Source organism: Apostichopus japonicus, chromosome 4 (genome assembly GCF_037975245.1).
Source record: "Apostichopus japonicus isolate 1M-3 chromosome 4, ASM3797524v1, whole genome shotgun sequence".
NCBI classification, from domain to species: domain Eukaryota; kingdom Metazoa; phylum Echinodermata; class Holothuroidea; order Aspidochirotida; family Stichopodidae; genus Apostichopus; species Apostichopus japonicus.
This window is the reverse complement of record NC_092564.1, coordinates 3,246,035-3,263,089: the sequence shown is the minus strand read 5'-3', so window position 1 is coordinate 3,263,089 and position 17,055 is coordinate 3,246,035. Positions and strand designations below refer to the sequence as shown.

At 38.3% G+C, this 17,055-nt stretch overlaps 1 protein-coding gene across 3 annotated transcripts in view; it reads right to left on the bottom strand.

Moving 5' to 3' along the window:
• LOC139966158 (uncharacterized) overlaps nt 1–17,055 on the bottom strand; it is a 41,801-nt gene that overhangs the window by 7,890 nt on the left and 16,856 nt on the right. For all 3 annotated transcript variants that reach the window (XR_011792490.1, XM_071968906.1, XM_071968905.1), the window contains exons 2-4: nt 13,950–14,049; nt 12,260–12,329; nt 10,903–11,121 (exon numbers count right to left, since the gene is read on the bottom strand). Coding sequence is in view for 2 of the 3 variants with exons in the window: in XM_071968906.1 (XP_071825007.1) it covers nt 10,903–11,121; nt 12,260–12,329; nt 13,950–14,049 (389 nt within the window). In the remaining variant the exon portion in view is untranslated. The remainder of the gene's footprint in view (nt 1–10,902; nt 11,122–12,259; nt 12,330–13,949; nt 14,050–17,055) is intronic.

Here is a 17,055-nt window from a genome sequence, read left to right as displayed (position 1 = left end):
ATTAATGACCTTCGCCCGTAGTACCAAGACCTAGACAAAATCCGACAACACACCACTTCATCGATAACAAGTGATCGGGTATATTAGTGACGTCTAGAGGTCGTGCAACTGACCTACATAGAGTGTGACCACTTCCGACTTTGCAATTTCCCAAGATCAGGCCCCGAAAAATCCAAGAAATCCCAAGGGCACTGTACTGTATGGATATCTAGCAATATCTAGCGATAGGGATAAAAATCCTAAGATCTTCCCTTAACTGAAGGCAGATAAAGAATCGAAGCCTTCAGTGTGTAATGAACTTGAAACGCGTCTTTCGAAATGAAAAGAATGCGGGGCAAAGTAGCCTAACTCCTATGGGCTCAGACCGTGCTAACCATGTGGCCCGACCAAAAGGGGGCCCCGCTATACTGAAGCACAGAAAAAAGGTATACCTCTTTGGATAGGGAGGGCCCGTTTTACTGGGAAAGAAAAACTCATGCAAAAACTGAACAAGACAATATACATATTTTCACGTGATATAAGGAATACGGACATCATGATCATGGGCTCATTGGGTATTAATGTCTGTGTCGAGCTAGTTATGTTATTTATTATTATAATCGAAAACGAAGTATATTATTTAAAACCCAATTCCAGCCAATGTTGTACTGAGTACAACATCGGGACATGATTTTTTGAAAAATTCTAAAACAATAACCCACCACCCAACAGACTTGAAACTGCGTTCATTTGAAAAAGAAGGGAGGGCTTGCATATAAATATAATATAAAAGGTAAGAATAAAGATGCCTTCGGTGTATCTGGTAAGTAAAAAAGCACGGGAAATTAGGCTTAGATGGAGACAAAGTTTCAGCCGAAATTAGGTTTATGCTAAGGTTTGATTACTGTATTTGTACGGTAGTCTCCATTTTACTCCATACAGTATAGGGGGGAACTTGCCCACTCCCCCTGGAAAATCACAAATTTAAAAAAAAGTTAAGCATTTGACATTTCAATGATTTCCCCCAACCGACAGTTCTCTAGTTATGTTAATTGCATACGGACCCATAATGCATTACTGAAATTATTGAAAGTCAAAATCCTAAGACATGAGATCTCAAAATAACCGTGTAAATGCAACTTGAACGGGAAGTGTCTTTTCCGACGATCTAGGAGTATTTTTTGGCAAAGAAATCGTCGTGCGCTCCGCGCCAACCGATGGTGGCGCTCCGCTTAGATAGTATCAAGTAGTGTGTTACACCTTTATGACCTACTGACCCCCCCCCCCCTTGTAAACATATCTGAGGACGCCCTTGCTTAGACCTCCTGATAGGGGCCCGCCAGGCTCATCGTTACACCCGGGTGGAGCATTACACAATAAACAGATAATAGTTACTTATTTCAGTCTCCTTTCAACTATTCGAATTTTTAAAGCAAACAGCAGATATCACATCATATCAGTTAGCATGAAAATGGCGCTCCGGGATGAACAGCCACTAACTGTAGATATGTGTAGTGTTCGGTTTCGGAAATATCTGGTATATTTTCATTTCCTTCAACGAAGTGTTTTAGTAGCCGTTATAAGAGGTTTTAATAGATGTACACCAATAAATTAACTGTGTCTGAATTTTCGAAAATTCCCTGACCACCATTCTTCATCATTATTCCCTCCATGCAATTTTTACCGGTCTGTTAGGGGTTGAAGGTTTCCTGTATTGGTTGTCCACAGATGAAATTTTGTGCAACATTATGGGTATGTTTTGAAGTGAATTTATTCACGAGAATTTGTGAGTTTTCAAATTCTGAACAAATAATGGGCTTAAAACCTTGAAAAGTGGGGCTTACGGGTATTGTGGGCCGCGACGTAGAATCACCTACAAAAAGCAATGATCCACAGGAGATGCGGTGAGGTCGAACATGATGTGTGACTGGTGACATCTTCCAAAAGGTTATGGATGAAAAAAACTATTGGGAAATTCTTGGTTCTCAGGCAGAAGTGTACATCTGGTTGGTCATTTCAAGCCCGAGAAGTGCCATTTCCGGTGATCTGGGGGGGGGGGGGGGGTATCTGTCGTGTAATTGTTTTCCCTCTATGACGTGTATAAGTTTCCGTACTTTAACTTTCATATTTTATTATTAACATGGGTTGTAGTTACTTGTATAGCTCGCCTTTCAACAAGACATACCACATAGGGGAGTGTGGGGTGGAGTTATTCAGCGTATTATTTGTATCACGGGCTAGGCTACTATGGTGGGGATTGTTTACGTGGTTTCTGCTTGGTTAGGCCTGTGAGCTCATTCTTAGTTATGACCTGATACTGGGCGAGAGATGTATACAGTTGCTATTAACCTACTTTCTACTTGTTTACCCTAGTTGTATGTATATGTTAAGTTATAAGTTGACCTAGAGGTCATGGGTTCTAGTTGGCTGATTATTTTTTCCTATGTTGATAAGGCTACTGGGAAGGGTTTTTCCAATGTATTGTACGGATGCCCTTAAGTGCCGTAAGTTAAAACACATACTTCAAGGTTACATATTATTTCAGTTGGGCTTATTTCTCATCGTTTTTGGGGGTAAAACTGGTAACCATGATTTTCTTACTACTAAGTATGCTTTATGCTACTATTTACACTGTTTTCTTCCTTTTTTTTCCATTGAGAAACCCTACACAGTTGTTGAATCTAGTTTATAATAAAGAAAGACAACATATTGCAGCAACGTGTCAAAGACATCCTTTCTGAATTCAATTATTTACATCCATTTCACAACAGTATCAAAACCAGAAATTATCTTGTACGCTGCGGTGGCGCTCCGCTTAGATAGTAATTCGCGCCCCCCCCCCCCCGGGTTAAAAAATCCTGGATACGCCCCTGATTACCATTGACATAATCATGATGAACACCCTTGCTAGCTTGGTAAATTTGGAACTATTTAATTATTCGCCCGCCTTGTCAGGTGACTGCACGTGATGTATCTTCAAATGTCAATCATCACCAAAATCGGAATTTGGAATATGTTAATGAGCTATATCGATGATATGTCGATTTAAATAGTATGTCAATTTGAGTTGCTAGAAACTGGTGTAAGTCCAAGGCAATTGACTTCTACCGATTTAATTCGACATATCATCGATTTAAACTAGTAGATGTCGATTTAAATTGACATATACCGATTTATTTTACATATCATCGTTTTAAATTGGTATATGTCGATTTAAATATGTCGATTTAAACTGGTATAAGTCGAATTAAATTGGTATATGTCGATTTAAATTGACATATACCGATTTAATTCGACATATCATCGATTTAAACTGGTATATGTCGATTTAAATTGACATATACCGATTTAATTTACTTACCATTGATTTAAATTGTATATGTCGATTTAGATCGATGATATGTCGAATTAAACTGGTATATGTCGATTTAGATCGATTATATGTAGAATTAAACTGGTATATGTCAATTTAAATCGGTAGAAGTCAATTTAAGCTGCTGAAAACTAGTATATGTCGAAGGAAATTGGTATATGTCGATTTAAATCGGTATAAGTCGATTCCCCACAATTTGAGACTGATTGCCCGCCATAGTGCTGTACTATTTTGGTAGGTTCTACTGCATACACCACTGCGCATAAACGTAAACAGTATACTGTATTCAAATTTCAAACCAATCCGTTTGACTATATTCATTACACGTTAACCCAGATTCAAATTTCTTACAAACATTTCAAATGGATGAGCGAACGATCTTGCTAGTCACTGTTTTACTGCTGATGTCGTATTTGAGGCTAATCCAACATCGAAGGCATTTAATATTAGGTCTTAACACCTAGGAAGGTATATGCGTAGGCTAATGTAACGTTATATGCTAGGCCATACGTAAGGGTTCTAGCCTTTTAGTAACTGCCGTAGCAACCGAGTCCAAAATCATCCGTTTCGAAGTAATCATAAATTACCGTTTTTTTGGCACCTTCAAAAACCTGTGAGTTTGGCGTACAATGAATTATAGTTTATTAGATTTAAGTGGACTGTCATTCAGTTTGTTCTAGTCTCACGAACTTAACGGTGACTTTTTTGCAGTGTTGGTCGAATCGGTGCGAAGAAAAATAAAATGTGTTTACGTATAGCGTCGGTAGGTAGTGGTTCTGTTAAGAAAGGCCCGACCTGACATTTGAACAAACACAACGTAGGTATACCCATGGAGCTATAAACAGCTCCATGGTATACCTCACGCCTACTGCACGTTCAAAAATACCCGCCAAATTACAACTGGCTAGAGCGGATATTATAACTTAGTCGGAAATCTCAGGTCACCATAAGTCCGCGACCGTTCACATTACATTTATCAAGAACGCAAGAGGGATTGCAGAAACCCCGAAAGAAGGATTATTCTTAAAAACGCACGCGGACTTGAAGTACGAGTACGCGAGCGTTCACACAAACACACGTACACATGTATGCAAACACGCATACACACACACATGCACTCAAACCGATGAAAGCATCATACTTCTATGGCATCGTGCAATAGCACCAACATAATATTGGGTTAAAATTATCACAAATTCATTTCTATGCAGAGCATATTTTTTATTCAAAATGGTATCTTAAATCTTTGATTTAATATATGTTTATTGATATTTCCTAATTATTTTCAGTTGACTAACACTTTGAAAACTGTTGCTTTTTTTTACTAACTCTTAATTTGCCTTTAATCGCTTTTATGGAATTATCTATCATACGTTTTATTCTCTCTTAGTAAATATAATTGTATTTTATGCTATTTATGCTGGAATGAAGGAACGGAAACTGAAACTATAACTAGATCTAATACAGCTAGGACATGTTTCTTTTGAATTTATGTGTGCTATGAAAAAGAGGTTCGACCCACACCCTCTATCCACTCTTGTTCAAACAATTTTATTGGATGCCACCATATACAAATTGAAATGATAAAACTACCATTAATTTATCATGCACAACCAACCTGAACATTCTGCAGCTTGCTTGCATTTTGTGTGCATTGAAACCTTAGCTTGTTTTAGTAAACTTGTCTAACATTCTGTCCAGATGTTGATCAAGGAATGAAAAGAATGTAGTTTCACAGGTTTACATTAGCAAGACTTGAGAAATCAGCAGAAAGCTGTACAAATAGAAAAATCTTATATTAATACCAAGTATTATTCTCAGTAATGTTACTGGGATTTTAAGAGTTGCGCCAGCGCCGGGATACAACATCTTAAAAATTGTTTGCGTCCGCTCAGAAAAAACTTGCGTCCCCACGTTCCTGCATGAAAGCACTTTAAATTACCTCTACAGGAACGCACAATACTTAGTTATAATGACCCCTGACAAAAACATTGGCTTGTGCGCAACGGATATCCTATAGTTATAGGTCTATAATGTGCATATTGAAAATCATAAATGCAAATTATACAACTCATGCCTATGGAAGCGTGGGGACATAATATATTATCTTAGATTACAAATAAATTCATGTGTTTGCACTGAAACCCTTTACAAGGTGTACTTACTATATAAAGAGAAGTGCAACTCATGGCAAGAATATTTTGACATAATGTGGTAGCCCATACATGCAATACAGACACACCTCTTTAAATGAACATTAATATTCACACAGATTGAAACAGATTGAAAGAGGAAGGTGCCAACTGCATTATCAGTACGCAGCTGGTACGGTACGGTGCCAGCATTATTTTAATATATGTCAGCATTAATTTGAATTTATGTCCACATCAAATCAATTTTATGTAGACATAAAAAAGTCCTGCCTCCTGATATGTCGTCATAATTTCTGAATTTTGTCCACTGTGGCCAACCTTACACGTTGTGATATTTGAGAGTGCACACACATGAGAGCCTATAGTACAAACTTTGCTATCTCTACACGGGACAGCAACGTTACAATTAGTTGCATTGAGACCGTCGGTATAATGCGCTATATAAATAAGTTATTTAAACATAATACGTTGTGTTTATTGAGCACGATAAATGCAAAAATGTTTGCAGACAATGGTAGGGACTATTAGCCAAACAAATCACAGGAAATTTGGAAACGCATCATTGACTGCTTTCAGCATGAAACTTCTTTGTAACGCCGGGGTACGGAAGCGTAGAAGGGACATTGCATTGACGAGTTACCAACTTGACAAAACGACAATTATCTGCAAATTGACGAGTTGACGAGATGGTAACGTGACAAAATTCAGAAAATTGCCGTTTTGACGAGATAACGGATCTCGTCAATGCAACAATTTTCTGCAAATTGACGAGTTGCACACTTACTACCATCTCGACAATTTGCAGAAAATTGTTGCATTGACGAGATCCGTTATCTCGCCAAAACGTCAATTTTCTGAATTTTGTCGTCTTATCAGTTTTTTGGGTTAGTTGAATTTTCGTGGCCAAAATCGGATCTCAAAGGTACCTTCCGATCAAAATGGTCAGTAGTTGACCCCTGTGCGACCTTCTTGTGCGAAGTTATCAGAGGTCAAAGTTTTTGTTTTTTAATAAGTACAGTTAGGATGGTCGCACAGGCTTGTCATGTTGCTTTTTGGAATCAGCGTGTCAAACTACATCTGACAGCGAGGTCAAAAGGTCAAAGGTCAAATCTTAAAAAATATGCTCATTTTAGGAGATACGGGGCAAAACAAAACAGAACAAAGATAAGTTTAAAAATTTGTTGACATATGATAGAGCTTTTTGTGCTGAATATAGGAAACCAACTCCCGCTTCAATCCGACACCCAGTTCTCAAGTTATGAGGGGCCAAAGGTTGGTTTTGATACATTTCTAGCAATAACATTATATGTGTACATTGTACACCAAACAAATTTTAGGAGAGAGTGCACCTCATCAAGAGAAACATTTTTGATAAAAACCATCAGGTCATCCAAGGTCATTCGAGGATGATTATGTGCAAAAAACTGCCAGCTTATGCTAATTTTTGCAACAACTTCTAGTCACGAAGCCTGACATGGCTGGTATATTAGGACAAGTTGTGAATGGAGTAGGGACACATTTTCAAAAATAACCGTGATTTGATCCAAGGTCACCAAAGGTCATTTATGGGTCAAAATGTGTTTTTTTTTCTCAATAACTTGTGAAACTACCATTGACAGGGTCCGACATGGTTGATATTTTGGGACTAGTTGTGAATGGGGTTAGGGATCGTTTCAAAACATAACGGTAATATGATCCAAGGTCAACAAAGGTCAATTAGGGGTCAAAAACTAGTATTTTTGCAATAACGTGAGAACCAAACGTCCATCAAGGTTGGCATTTTAGGACAGAGTGCACATCATCAAGAGGAACATTTTTGATAAAAAACATTAAGTCATTCAAGGTTGATTAAGTGCCAAAAACTCCCAACTTATGCTAATATTTGCAACAACTTCTAGTCACGAAGTCTGACATGGTTGGTATATTAGGACAAGTTGTGAATGGAGTAGGGACACATTTTCAAAAATAACCGTGATTTGATCCAAGGTCACCAAAGGTCATTTATGGGTCAAAATGTGTTTTTTTTTCTCAATAACTTGTGAAACTACCATTGACAGGGTCCGACATGGTTGATATTTTGGGACTAGTTGTGAATGGGCTTAGGGATCGTTTCAAAACATAACGGTAATATGATCCAAGGTCAACAAAGGTCAATTAGGGGTCAAAAACTAGTATTTTTGCAATAACGTGAGAACCAAATGTCCATCAAGGTTGGCATTTTAGGACAGAGTGCACATCATCAAGAGGAAGATTTTTGATAAAAAACATTAAGTCATTCAAGGTTGATTAAGTGCCAAAAACTCCCAACTTATGCTAATATTTGCAACAACTTCTAGTCACGAAGTCTGACATGGCTGGTATATTAGGACAAGTTGTGAATGAAGTAGGGACACATTTTCAAAAATAACCGTGATGTGATCCAAGGTCACCAAAGGTCATTTATGGGTCAAAACGTGTTTTTCCCCGATAACTTGTGAAACTACCACTGACAGGGTTGAGAGTTACGCTATTGTAATACAATAGTCGAGCTGCATTTGGGTGACCTTTTACCTCAGGTTGACCTCCAGTGACCTGTATTAGCTTCTTTCAAGTTGATTCTTTGAAGTTTCGTGGGCATATTCCAATCTAACTTGTCCATAAGTGGACTCCTCTGCAACCCTAATGTGCGAAGTTATTAGAGATTTGGTTTGGCTTTGTAATACTTGGTGTGTGGATTCATAACATTCATACAAGAACCCTATTGCTTTGATGGAGGTGTGTATATCCACGTACAGTAGACTGACCTGTGTTAGCATGCCATAATGTTATTGCAACAGCTAGTTATGGTTATACTAACCAGCAGAAGTCTAGTGCATTGAAGTCATCGAAACCTCAATGCATTTTGCATTCTGGTTTTTAAAGAAAGAAAGAAAGAAAGATATTATTCCAAAAAGTATTAAAACATGTTATTGGAAACCTGCTCAAATACCGAATCCTGTGTCGTTGTACTCTTGTTTACACAATTTACACGTTGACACTGAGGGTTATATCTACGATTTGTGCAAACAGATGAATTTTTTTTTTCAACTCCCTGGTTTAAAGTTGCAGGTAAAACGGCATGTCTATTAAGTGTTTATATGAATGAGGAATTGTTATAACGGAACGCCATTACTCTTTTAGAGATGTGTAACCATTTTCTTTAAAACTTTCCTAGCTTCCAAATTGTTATTATTTTGAATTCTTATACATGAACTCATACTTTCATTTGTGGCTTCATCATCTGTTACTGACAATGTGTTCAAATTTGTTGTATCACAGTGTTCTTGTGTTTAATTGTTTCTACCTGCAGGGTAAGTTGCATCACATAATTTAAAAAACAAAAAAGCACCCACGGTTACAGTTTACCGTTAATCAATGAATCACAGGTAGTGATGTGTCTGTTGTATAAAGCTTTACAAGATTGATTGCCCTACACAACAAACAATAACAACACCACTGAACTGAACAATGTGGCAACAAACACGTATTTAATGTAGATCCCACCCGCACAGTATACCCACAAAGAAATGTGTAATACCCACACGTTTATAGTACTCGAGTCCAGTTTTCTGCACTCGGACTTTAGACCAATTCCAATTTGGTATATCATCTTGCTTGGCAGATCTCTTATTTCTGAAGTTTACTCTTTGAGTGTCCAGAATGAGCAATTATGTAAGGAGTCAATGCAGTCTTACACATTTAGCCACACATACAATGAATATCTTCTTGTTTAAAGCAAATCATATGAAGCCAATGCTTTGATTGGTTGCTGCTATTCGTCATATCGTAGATTCTTTGGCATAAACGATAGTGGCTTTGTAATTTATATAGAGACTGTGTGTATACGGTAATTCTCACAATATAACTCCATTTCAATTAGATCCTTTCATTGTTCAAAGTTGTTTCAAAGTTATGGTTACAAAGATAAAACGGTGATCATTAGATGTCATTTTGATCTTAGTAATACAGTGAAAAGCAGTGTGATGTGACAAACAATAATTCGCAATGACACAGGCTGTCCTGATGTGACCATTGACCTCAACAACTGGCTTCTTGTACTAAATGTGATAATACATCAAAATACTAAATATGACATCTGTCCTTGTTGAAATATTGTGATAAACAATGGTTTCCACAATTTGACCCCCGGTGAACTCAAACGAATATATGACCTCCGCCCACAACATATCACAATATCACAATATTGGGACTATACTAGCCCCCTTCATCATCTACATGGCTGGCTGGTGAATGCCAGCTGAACATACACTCTCAGGCGCGTATCCAGGGAGAGGCGTTGGGGCGTGCGTCCCCCGGGTAAGAAAAAGAGGAGAGAAAAAGAAAAGAGAAAAAAGGGAAAGGAGGGGGAAAATGAGGAGGAAGGAGAGGAAGGAAGAGAAAAGATAAAGAAAAAAGAGAGGAAAAGGTAGAAAGGGAGAAAAGGAGGGAGCAGAAGAAAAACGCCAAGACATCGCCAAGATGGTGGCGCTCCGCTTAGATAGTACTTTGCGCCCCCCGGGTTAGAAAATCCTGGATACGCCCCTGATTTGATGCCATTATAAGAGTTAGGTATTTGCAAAGTACACTCGGTGTTGTTACAGTTAGAACTGTAAAGTTATTATAAAGCTACTATATACAGCCATCGTGTAATCGTGAAGCGAACAACTGTCTGGTAAGGAAGTCTACATACTAAACATTTACGACATTATCATCTATTTTAAAGCCTGGCCCGGTGAACGGTTTCAATCCATAACCAGTTTCTCCTGATAATTCAATGAGAATCGAGATTTTAATGAATTGGTTTAGTTGTCATACATGTTTATGTTATATGAAAGAGGACAAAAGAAACACAATGGTGAAAAACCTGTTCAAATATCTTTCTTTTTTCGGTTAAAGAGATATTCAAGTGTAAAGTTTTATCAGATTGTGTAGAAACTTCTGAAATCTGACTAGCTGTGATGTCACATCCTCACATTCCTGAAAAGTCTTTGTATTTTTTCGGAATACTTTGTGAGATTTTATGACTTTCAACCAAAAGATACGGTATGTCAGGAGATCTCTATATTTGTCAAAGGAAGTATTTGAGATTAAACATCTGATTTTTTTTATGATTATATTATTTTCAAATGTGTTAAAAAATATAAATAATTTTTAAAGAAATATATTCACACATGTGAAGGAAGTGAGGATGTGACATCACACCTCGCAGTAAGTCTTTCTACACCAGTCATTTTCAAAGAAATTTTGATATCTTCAAAGTGTCATATCTCCTTAAAAGAGCATGCTATCATGGTAGGTACTTCACTGTTCTTTTCGTCTTTTTGTGCTCATTCATACAAAATAGACATGTCAGACACCTGAACCAATCCTTTAACTTACTCAGTGAACCACTGGACTCAGTGAATTTAATATCGTCACAATCTACTTCCAACCAGAGTTCCTCCGTCCTTTCAGTAACAACAAACCTAACTTTCTCTCGTTTTCCACTGTACTGATAGGTATGTAGAGAGGAGGGTACCTCAATTGGGATGAAAAGTTCAATATCTGCATAATCAGAATTCCAATAAAACCTGCCGAACTCCAGATACGGATGACCATCTAGATAGGGAACAGAAAATATCATTCATGAACCTAATGAAAATAACCAGCAAGCTGATAGGTTCATTGTGATTCCTTGACACGACGTTCACAGAAAATAATACCGCATGTAGGCATTCATGTGTAAATTAATCTGAACTCTGAAGTCATTCTCATTTGTACGGTTGGAAAAATCATGCTTACAAGGGTTGCAGACTTTGACCTTTGATGACCTCAAATGTCTCTTGACCTTCTACAACTGTACTGCTTTTGTACTCACTAAGGTGAACCTACACATCAAATGCAATTCATTAACGCTCTACTATTGTATTTACTATGTTTACAACATTTCTGACCTTGACCTCTGTTGGCCTTTGGCCCTTACTAAAACCAATCGGTTTGATAATTGTACTCAATAAACTGGATAAAAAAAAGCTACGTATGAAAATGGAACCATCTGTTCATCTATAGAACCACAATTCCAGTTTTATAATGTGTGTTTATTTAAGAGTACGTTTTTAACTACAATTATCAATTTCTCAACAAAAAGTCATGTCTTAATAATAAATGCTTCCAATTTGTGAAAAGGAGCGACACGCCGAGTTACCATACACCACCGAATATGCTAAAATACAATTTGGCAGTGAAAAAGACTATACACTTTAACTTCGTTCTATGTCTTTAGACATGACGTTAGACTTGTCAGGAATTAACCTATGACCATATGTAATCGATTAATATGAAATAGTGGTACATATCATCAAACAAATCAAACAGCGAACGTTCTACTCTTATATCTAAGCCTTTCTGCTTTCGCTTTTTTTGTATAACAATTTGTACAACACCAACACTTCAAAGAACACAAAAGTAAATGTACGTTCGGCGTTCCATACTGTTGGTGGGCTATGTTCTCTATTTGCCTATATATGTTGCCTTTGTTCTATATATTATCGCATCCGAAAGTACATTTTGGCAACTATTCAGACTTTAGGGGTGTCGGGGGTAGTGAGCAGAGGTGGAAGTTTTTTCCTAAGTTATAATTGTTATAATTGTCACATATCATTGACGCGTTCTGATTACTTAGACCTAACATAGTGTCAAATCGTGGTTTTAGCTCATCAAAACTTCTAGACGCCGTATCTTGTTTCACCTGAATTACCTGATTTGAATCCGACTTTGTGGATCGCCACAATAGACACAACTTCGCCATTTACCATTCTTTCGACGGCCTTGAAGAAATTAGAGAGAGAAAGCTTGATTGGGTATAATGACAATTCACCAATGATAATATATTTGCAGTGCTGCCAAGTCACCCGCTTTGGGCGGGTGTCACCCGCATTTTCGGGTCGTCTCCCGCTCACCCGCCCACCTGTCCGAATCTCCCGCATTTTCCAAAAAACTCCCTCATTTTTGAAGAATCTCCCGCATTGTAGGCCCACTGAGAGTTTTTCCTGTGAAAGTGTATCATTGCTAGCGTGAAATTCATTTCATCATACCAAAATGCGAATTATCTCAGAACCGCCAGGATCGGAAATTACTCAAAGCCGATCGTGCTAAATATGCCCGGCTGAAAGCAACGTTACCTATACGATTCGTGAAAAATAATACCGTTACGACACACGTGAACGCTACAGCGTCCGCGAAGTCATTGAATGCAACCGAACGAAGTACGCGCGCTACTGCCAGAAACTACCGGTAGCTGTTGTACACATGCACACATCACCACTGTATACCGTAGGCTATCGGTAGGCTATGTGAGGACATCGGATAGGAGTGAACAATTGAAGTGCTGAAGCAAGCCAAGATGTCGAGCCGGCGAGAGTATTTCGAGATGGTATGTGAGAGGTTAGGGGGTGAGAAATCGATAGAGCTTTTTTTATTTCAAGATATTTTTTCCTCTGGAATGAAAAAAAAATAGACACAATACAAATATGGAGACAGTATAGATTCAGCTTAGATGACCCGGGAAGTGATGTTTCCGGCCATCTGAGGGGCCGTAAGATCCCAAAATTTTCTTGTACGCTTCGCGCCAACCGATGGTGGCCCTCCGCCTAGATGGTGTACGTAACCAACAGCACCAGACAGTTTTCACCCGCCTAAAAAACATCTGACCTTGGCATCTCTGTATTTGTCACTGAGATAACATGGGCAATTGCTTTTTTTTGTCGATCATAGTTCATAATGATCATAATGAGGTGCAACAGAAGTGTTAGACACCAGCATCGATCCCAGAAATTACACACGCAGCTTGCTACCGTCGGTAATTAGACATTAGTGTACAGTCAATACATGCAGCTACGGTCAATACCCAAAACACAGTGTAAATAGCAGCGATGGACATCTCAGTTCCAGATAAAAGATAACAAGTAAGGTAACACGTTTCATTACTGTCTGCACGTTGTAGCGACAAGAAAAACACTATACACTTGCAAGCAGCGGAAAGTTCTTTTTTTTTCAGAGGGTGGCACGGGGTTCTTCAATGCCTTTAATTAAGGTATGACTGATTGGTATATGTCAACATGCAGGCCCGTAGCCAGGCGAGAGACCGAGGGCCGTGCCCCGCCCAAGCAGGCTAATGTGCCCCTCCTTGTGTTAACACAAAGGGAACAAAAAAATTCACAAGTTAGCCGACACGAATATTATACATCTCTTTAAATTGTTCATCTTTCTGGGTATTTCCTACGTATGAACCTGTCGACATGTAATTTCGTGTTCTCAAAGAAATCAACAATAGGTATTTAGTTATTAGAAGACTAAAACAAACAAAATGTGGCCATGCGGAAATAAATATCATTCGTTCCGTTGATGAGTAAAGTTTTAGAAAATATATATTATTCATGAAAAGTTACCAACGCGATCACCGAGAGAGAACGAATCGATTCAAGGATGAGGTCAAAGGAGAACTGCTCAACAGGGACTTTGTTTACTGAAATCAATCGATCCGAATCCCTAGATAAAAAGAGATTAAAAGAAAAATAGTGTAGAGGTTTACATGATGAAAATATCTCCTCTGGCCCTCTTCAGTAACATACTTTCGTACCCCGAACAATATCAAAACAATTTTTAAAAAAAACTTGTTTACTCGAGACCTTCCTGTATTAATAATAATGGTTATTCATCTGGATTCTTTGAGATAACAAGAGGTGTAAGGCAAGGTTGGCAAGGTTGCCCATTGAGTCCATATTTGTTTATTACTTCTTTGAGATAACTAGAGGTGTGAGGCAAGATTGCCCATTGAGTCCATATTTGTTTATTACTTCTTTGAGATAACTAGAGGTGTAAGGCAAGGTTGCCCATTGAGTCCATATTTGTTTATCATAAGTATTGAACTTCTCGCAATCCAAGTTCGTCCTAGCTAATGTTACTATACTATTTTCTTAGACAATGATATTAATTCCCTACAGGCTGTTTTGACATACCCGGGGTGAAGTTTCGCTCGGGCATGGTCATAAATTATAACAAATCATCTCTCTTCCCTTAAAGCAGCATTTTGCGTCCTTTTCTATGATATTTCTCAACCTCAATGACTCCACTACGCCATAACGACATACATAACTAGCTTATCTATTTAAATCTTACTTCAAATAGTGGCATAAAAGTCGAAAAATTTGCAACTTTCAACTTTGTTTTTCTCCAAGATATTTTCCGTTGGGATCCAATTAACCTTTACGTAATCCAACACCAAGCTTGATTTGTATACAGTCTATATGGCAGTTGTAAAAGGGAGTTCCATAACAACTCCCTGGTTGTGCCAACGCAAAGTCTTGAATCTATTTTTAGCAACGGCTCATAACTAAACCTGCATCTCTGATTGGTTGAATTCAAACTAGTGGGTTTGAGGTACTGTATGCGATTAATTTTAAATGTGGAATTTTGTCTTGGATACTTTTCTCATTCTCTGCAAATATCCTTAACTACTCGCTAATTAACGTTGTTGGCAGGAAAAAAACTTGGCTAATATCTTAGTTTGCTGTTTTGTGATTGATATATGTAAAAAAACGATGGACATGTCAAAAAAGTAGAAAACGGCGACCAAACGCAAAATGCTGCTTTAAGGTCCTACTTATGTCGATACTCCTGCTTTGTTCAAGAATTATGGTACAAGTCATCACCGATGGCCCTGTTAAATCATTAGGTACCGTATACATTTCACAAATCAAAAAGCTGATATTTATACAGTCTCGATTATATAACAAAACTTTCTCTTCTCAAAAATGGTCCAATCGTGACCTCACTCCTATTGGCAGAGTTACTCTGATTAAAAGTTTCTTTCTACTTTTCCCTTCTCTGTTCTACCGAACCCACGATGTTATTTTATGAATGACTTAAATAACATACTATTCAGTTTTATATGGGACAGGAAACCAGATACAATTTAGACTATGAACAGCCTACTGAATAAGTTTCTTTTTCACAAAGCTATTTTCCCGTATCTATTTGCTGTACTGCCCAAAGAACGCCCGTATGGAAAGCCATTTTAACATTTAATCGGGAATTTCAGATATCTGAAATTGAATTCGAGATATCTGAAATTGAATTCGAGATATCTAAAATTGTATTTCAGATATTTGAAATTGAATTCGAGATATCTGAAATTGAATTCGAGATATCTGAAAACGAATTCGAGATATCTCGAATTCAATTTCAGATATCTGAAATTCCCTGGTATTTCGAGATATCTGAAATTGATGTTAAGATATCTGAAATTATTTGTAGATATCTTAAATAAATTGGAGATATCTGTAATTTAATTTGAGGTATCTGAAATTATTTCGAGATATCTGAAATTCCTTATTAAATGTTAAAACGGCTTTCCATGCGCTCGCGGCAACGCTTACGATTGATACTATAGGGTCTTGCACATTTCTCACAAGCTATCTTATGTTTTCCTTTGAACTTGTAAAATTTGCTTGGGAAAAGCAAACTTCCCCCAAAATGTTTATTCAAGCCATGCCTCCCTGCACAGTGAACAATCACTTGGCCTTAGACTGCAGTGGCGGATCCAGGATTTCGTCGAAGGGGGGCCCAGATGGGAAATGCCTAATCGTCGTCCTGGGGGAGGGGTCGAAGGGGAGTGGGTGCCCCCTCCCCTTTGGAAAATTTCACAAAATAAGGAGGTCCTCGGTGCAATCTGGTGCTACTTTTCGTGAAAGTTTGGAGTAAAATTTATTTCCAATAAATCATGTATTCATGATTTGCCGGGCATATATTTGCAATTTCGAGCAATGAGCTGGGATTTACGTCTTTGGGGAGTAGGTGGTGATGCAAACTACCTTTTACCAGGCTACTCCAGGCGATTTCATCTTGGATGCCTCCTTCCAGAGTGGGGGGCCATGGGGGCTGTTCTTTCTTGTGGGGGGGGGGCTGGAGGTTACTATCCAAGCGGAGCGCCACCTTGGTTGGCGCGGAGCGTACAGAGAAAATTTTGCGATTTCAGCACCCCCAGATCGCAGGATATGGCACCTGTGAGGCAAAATAGCAACCAAAAAGATGTGCAACTTTGCTGACAGAAATGCAAAAAAAAGTTTTTTCTCTTTCATGACTGGCCTTGCCAACTCAGCCAGACTTTTAACTTGAGGGAAGTTGGCATCATTTGTCGTTTCAAGCTGTCAAGGCCTTTCTCCCAACTCAAACCCCTGTGGGCTACCGGTGGATTTGCAGGATATGCCCACATGTGGAATTAAATACCATTAGAGGAAGGGGATGGAAGACTAACACGCATCGATGTTTCGGTAATGGTTCACATTGGTGGCTCGGTGCTAATTAGGCCATTTATTGGGTTTCTTGAGGCAGCTTTCATCAGAATCTGGCTTTTTGTGCCAATTGATCACCGATAACATGTATTGGTATGTATTTAAGGTTCTTCTTCATATGTCTAGCAACACTCTAAAAACAAATGAGTGGATTTCATTCCATTGGAGTGATCACTCGGCGCACTTCAAATTAAGAGTGAAA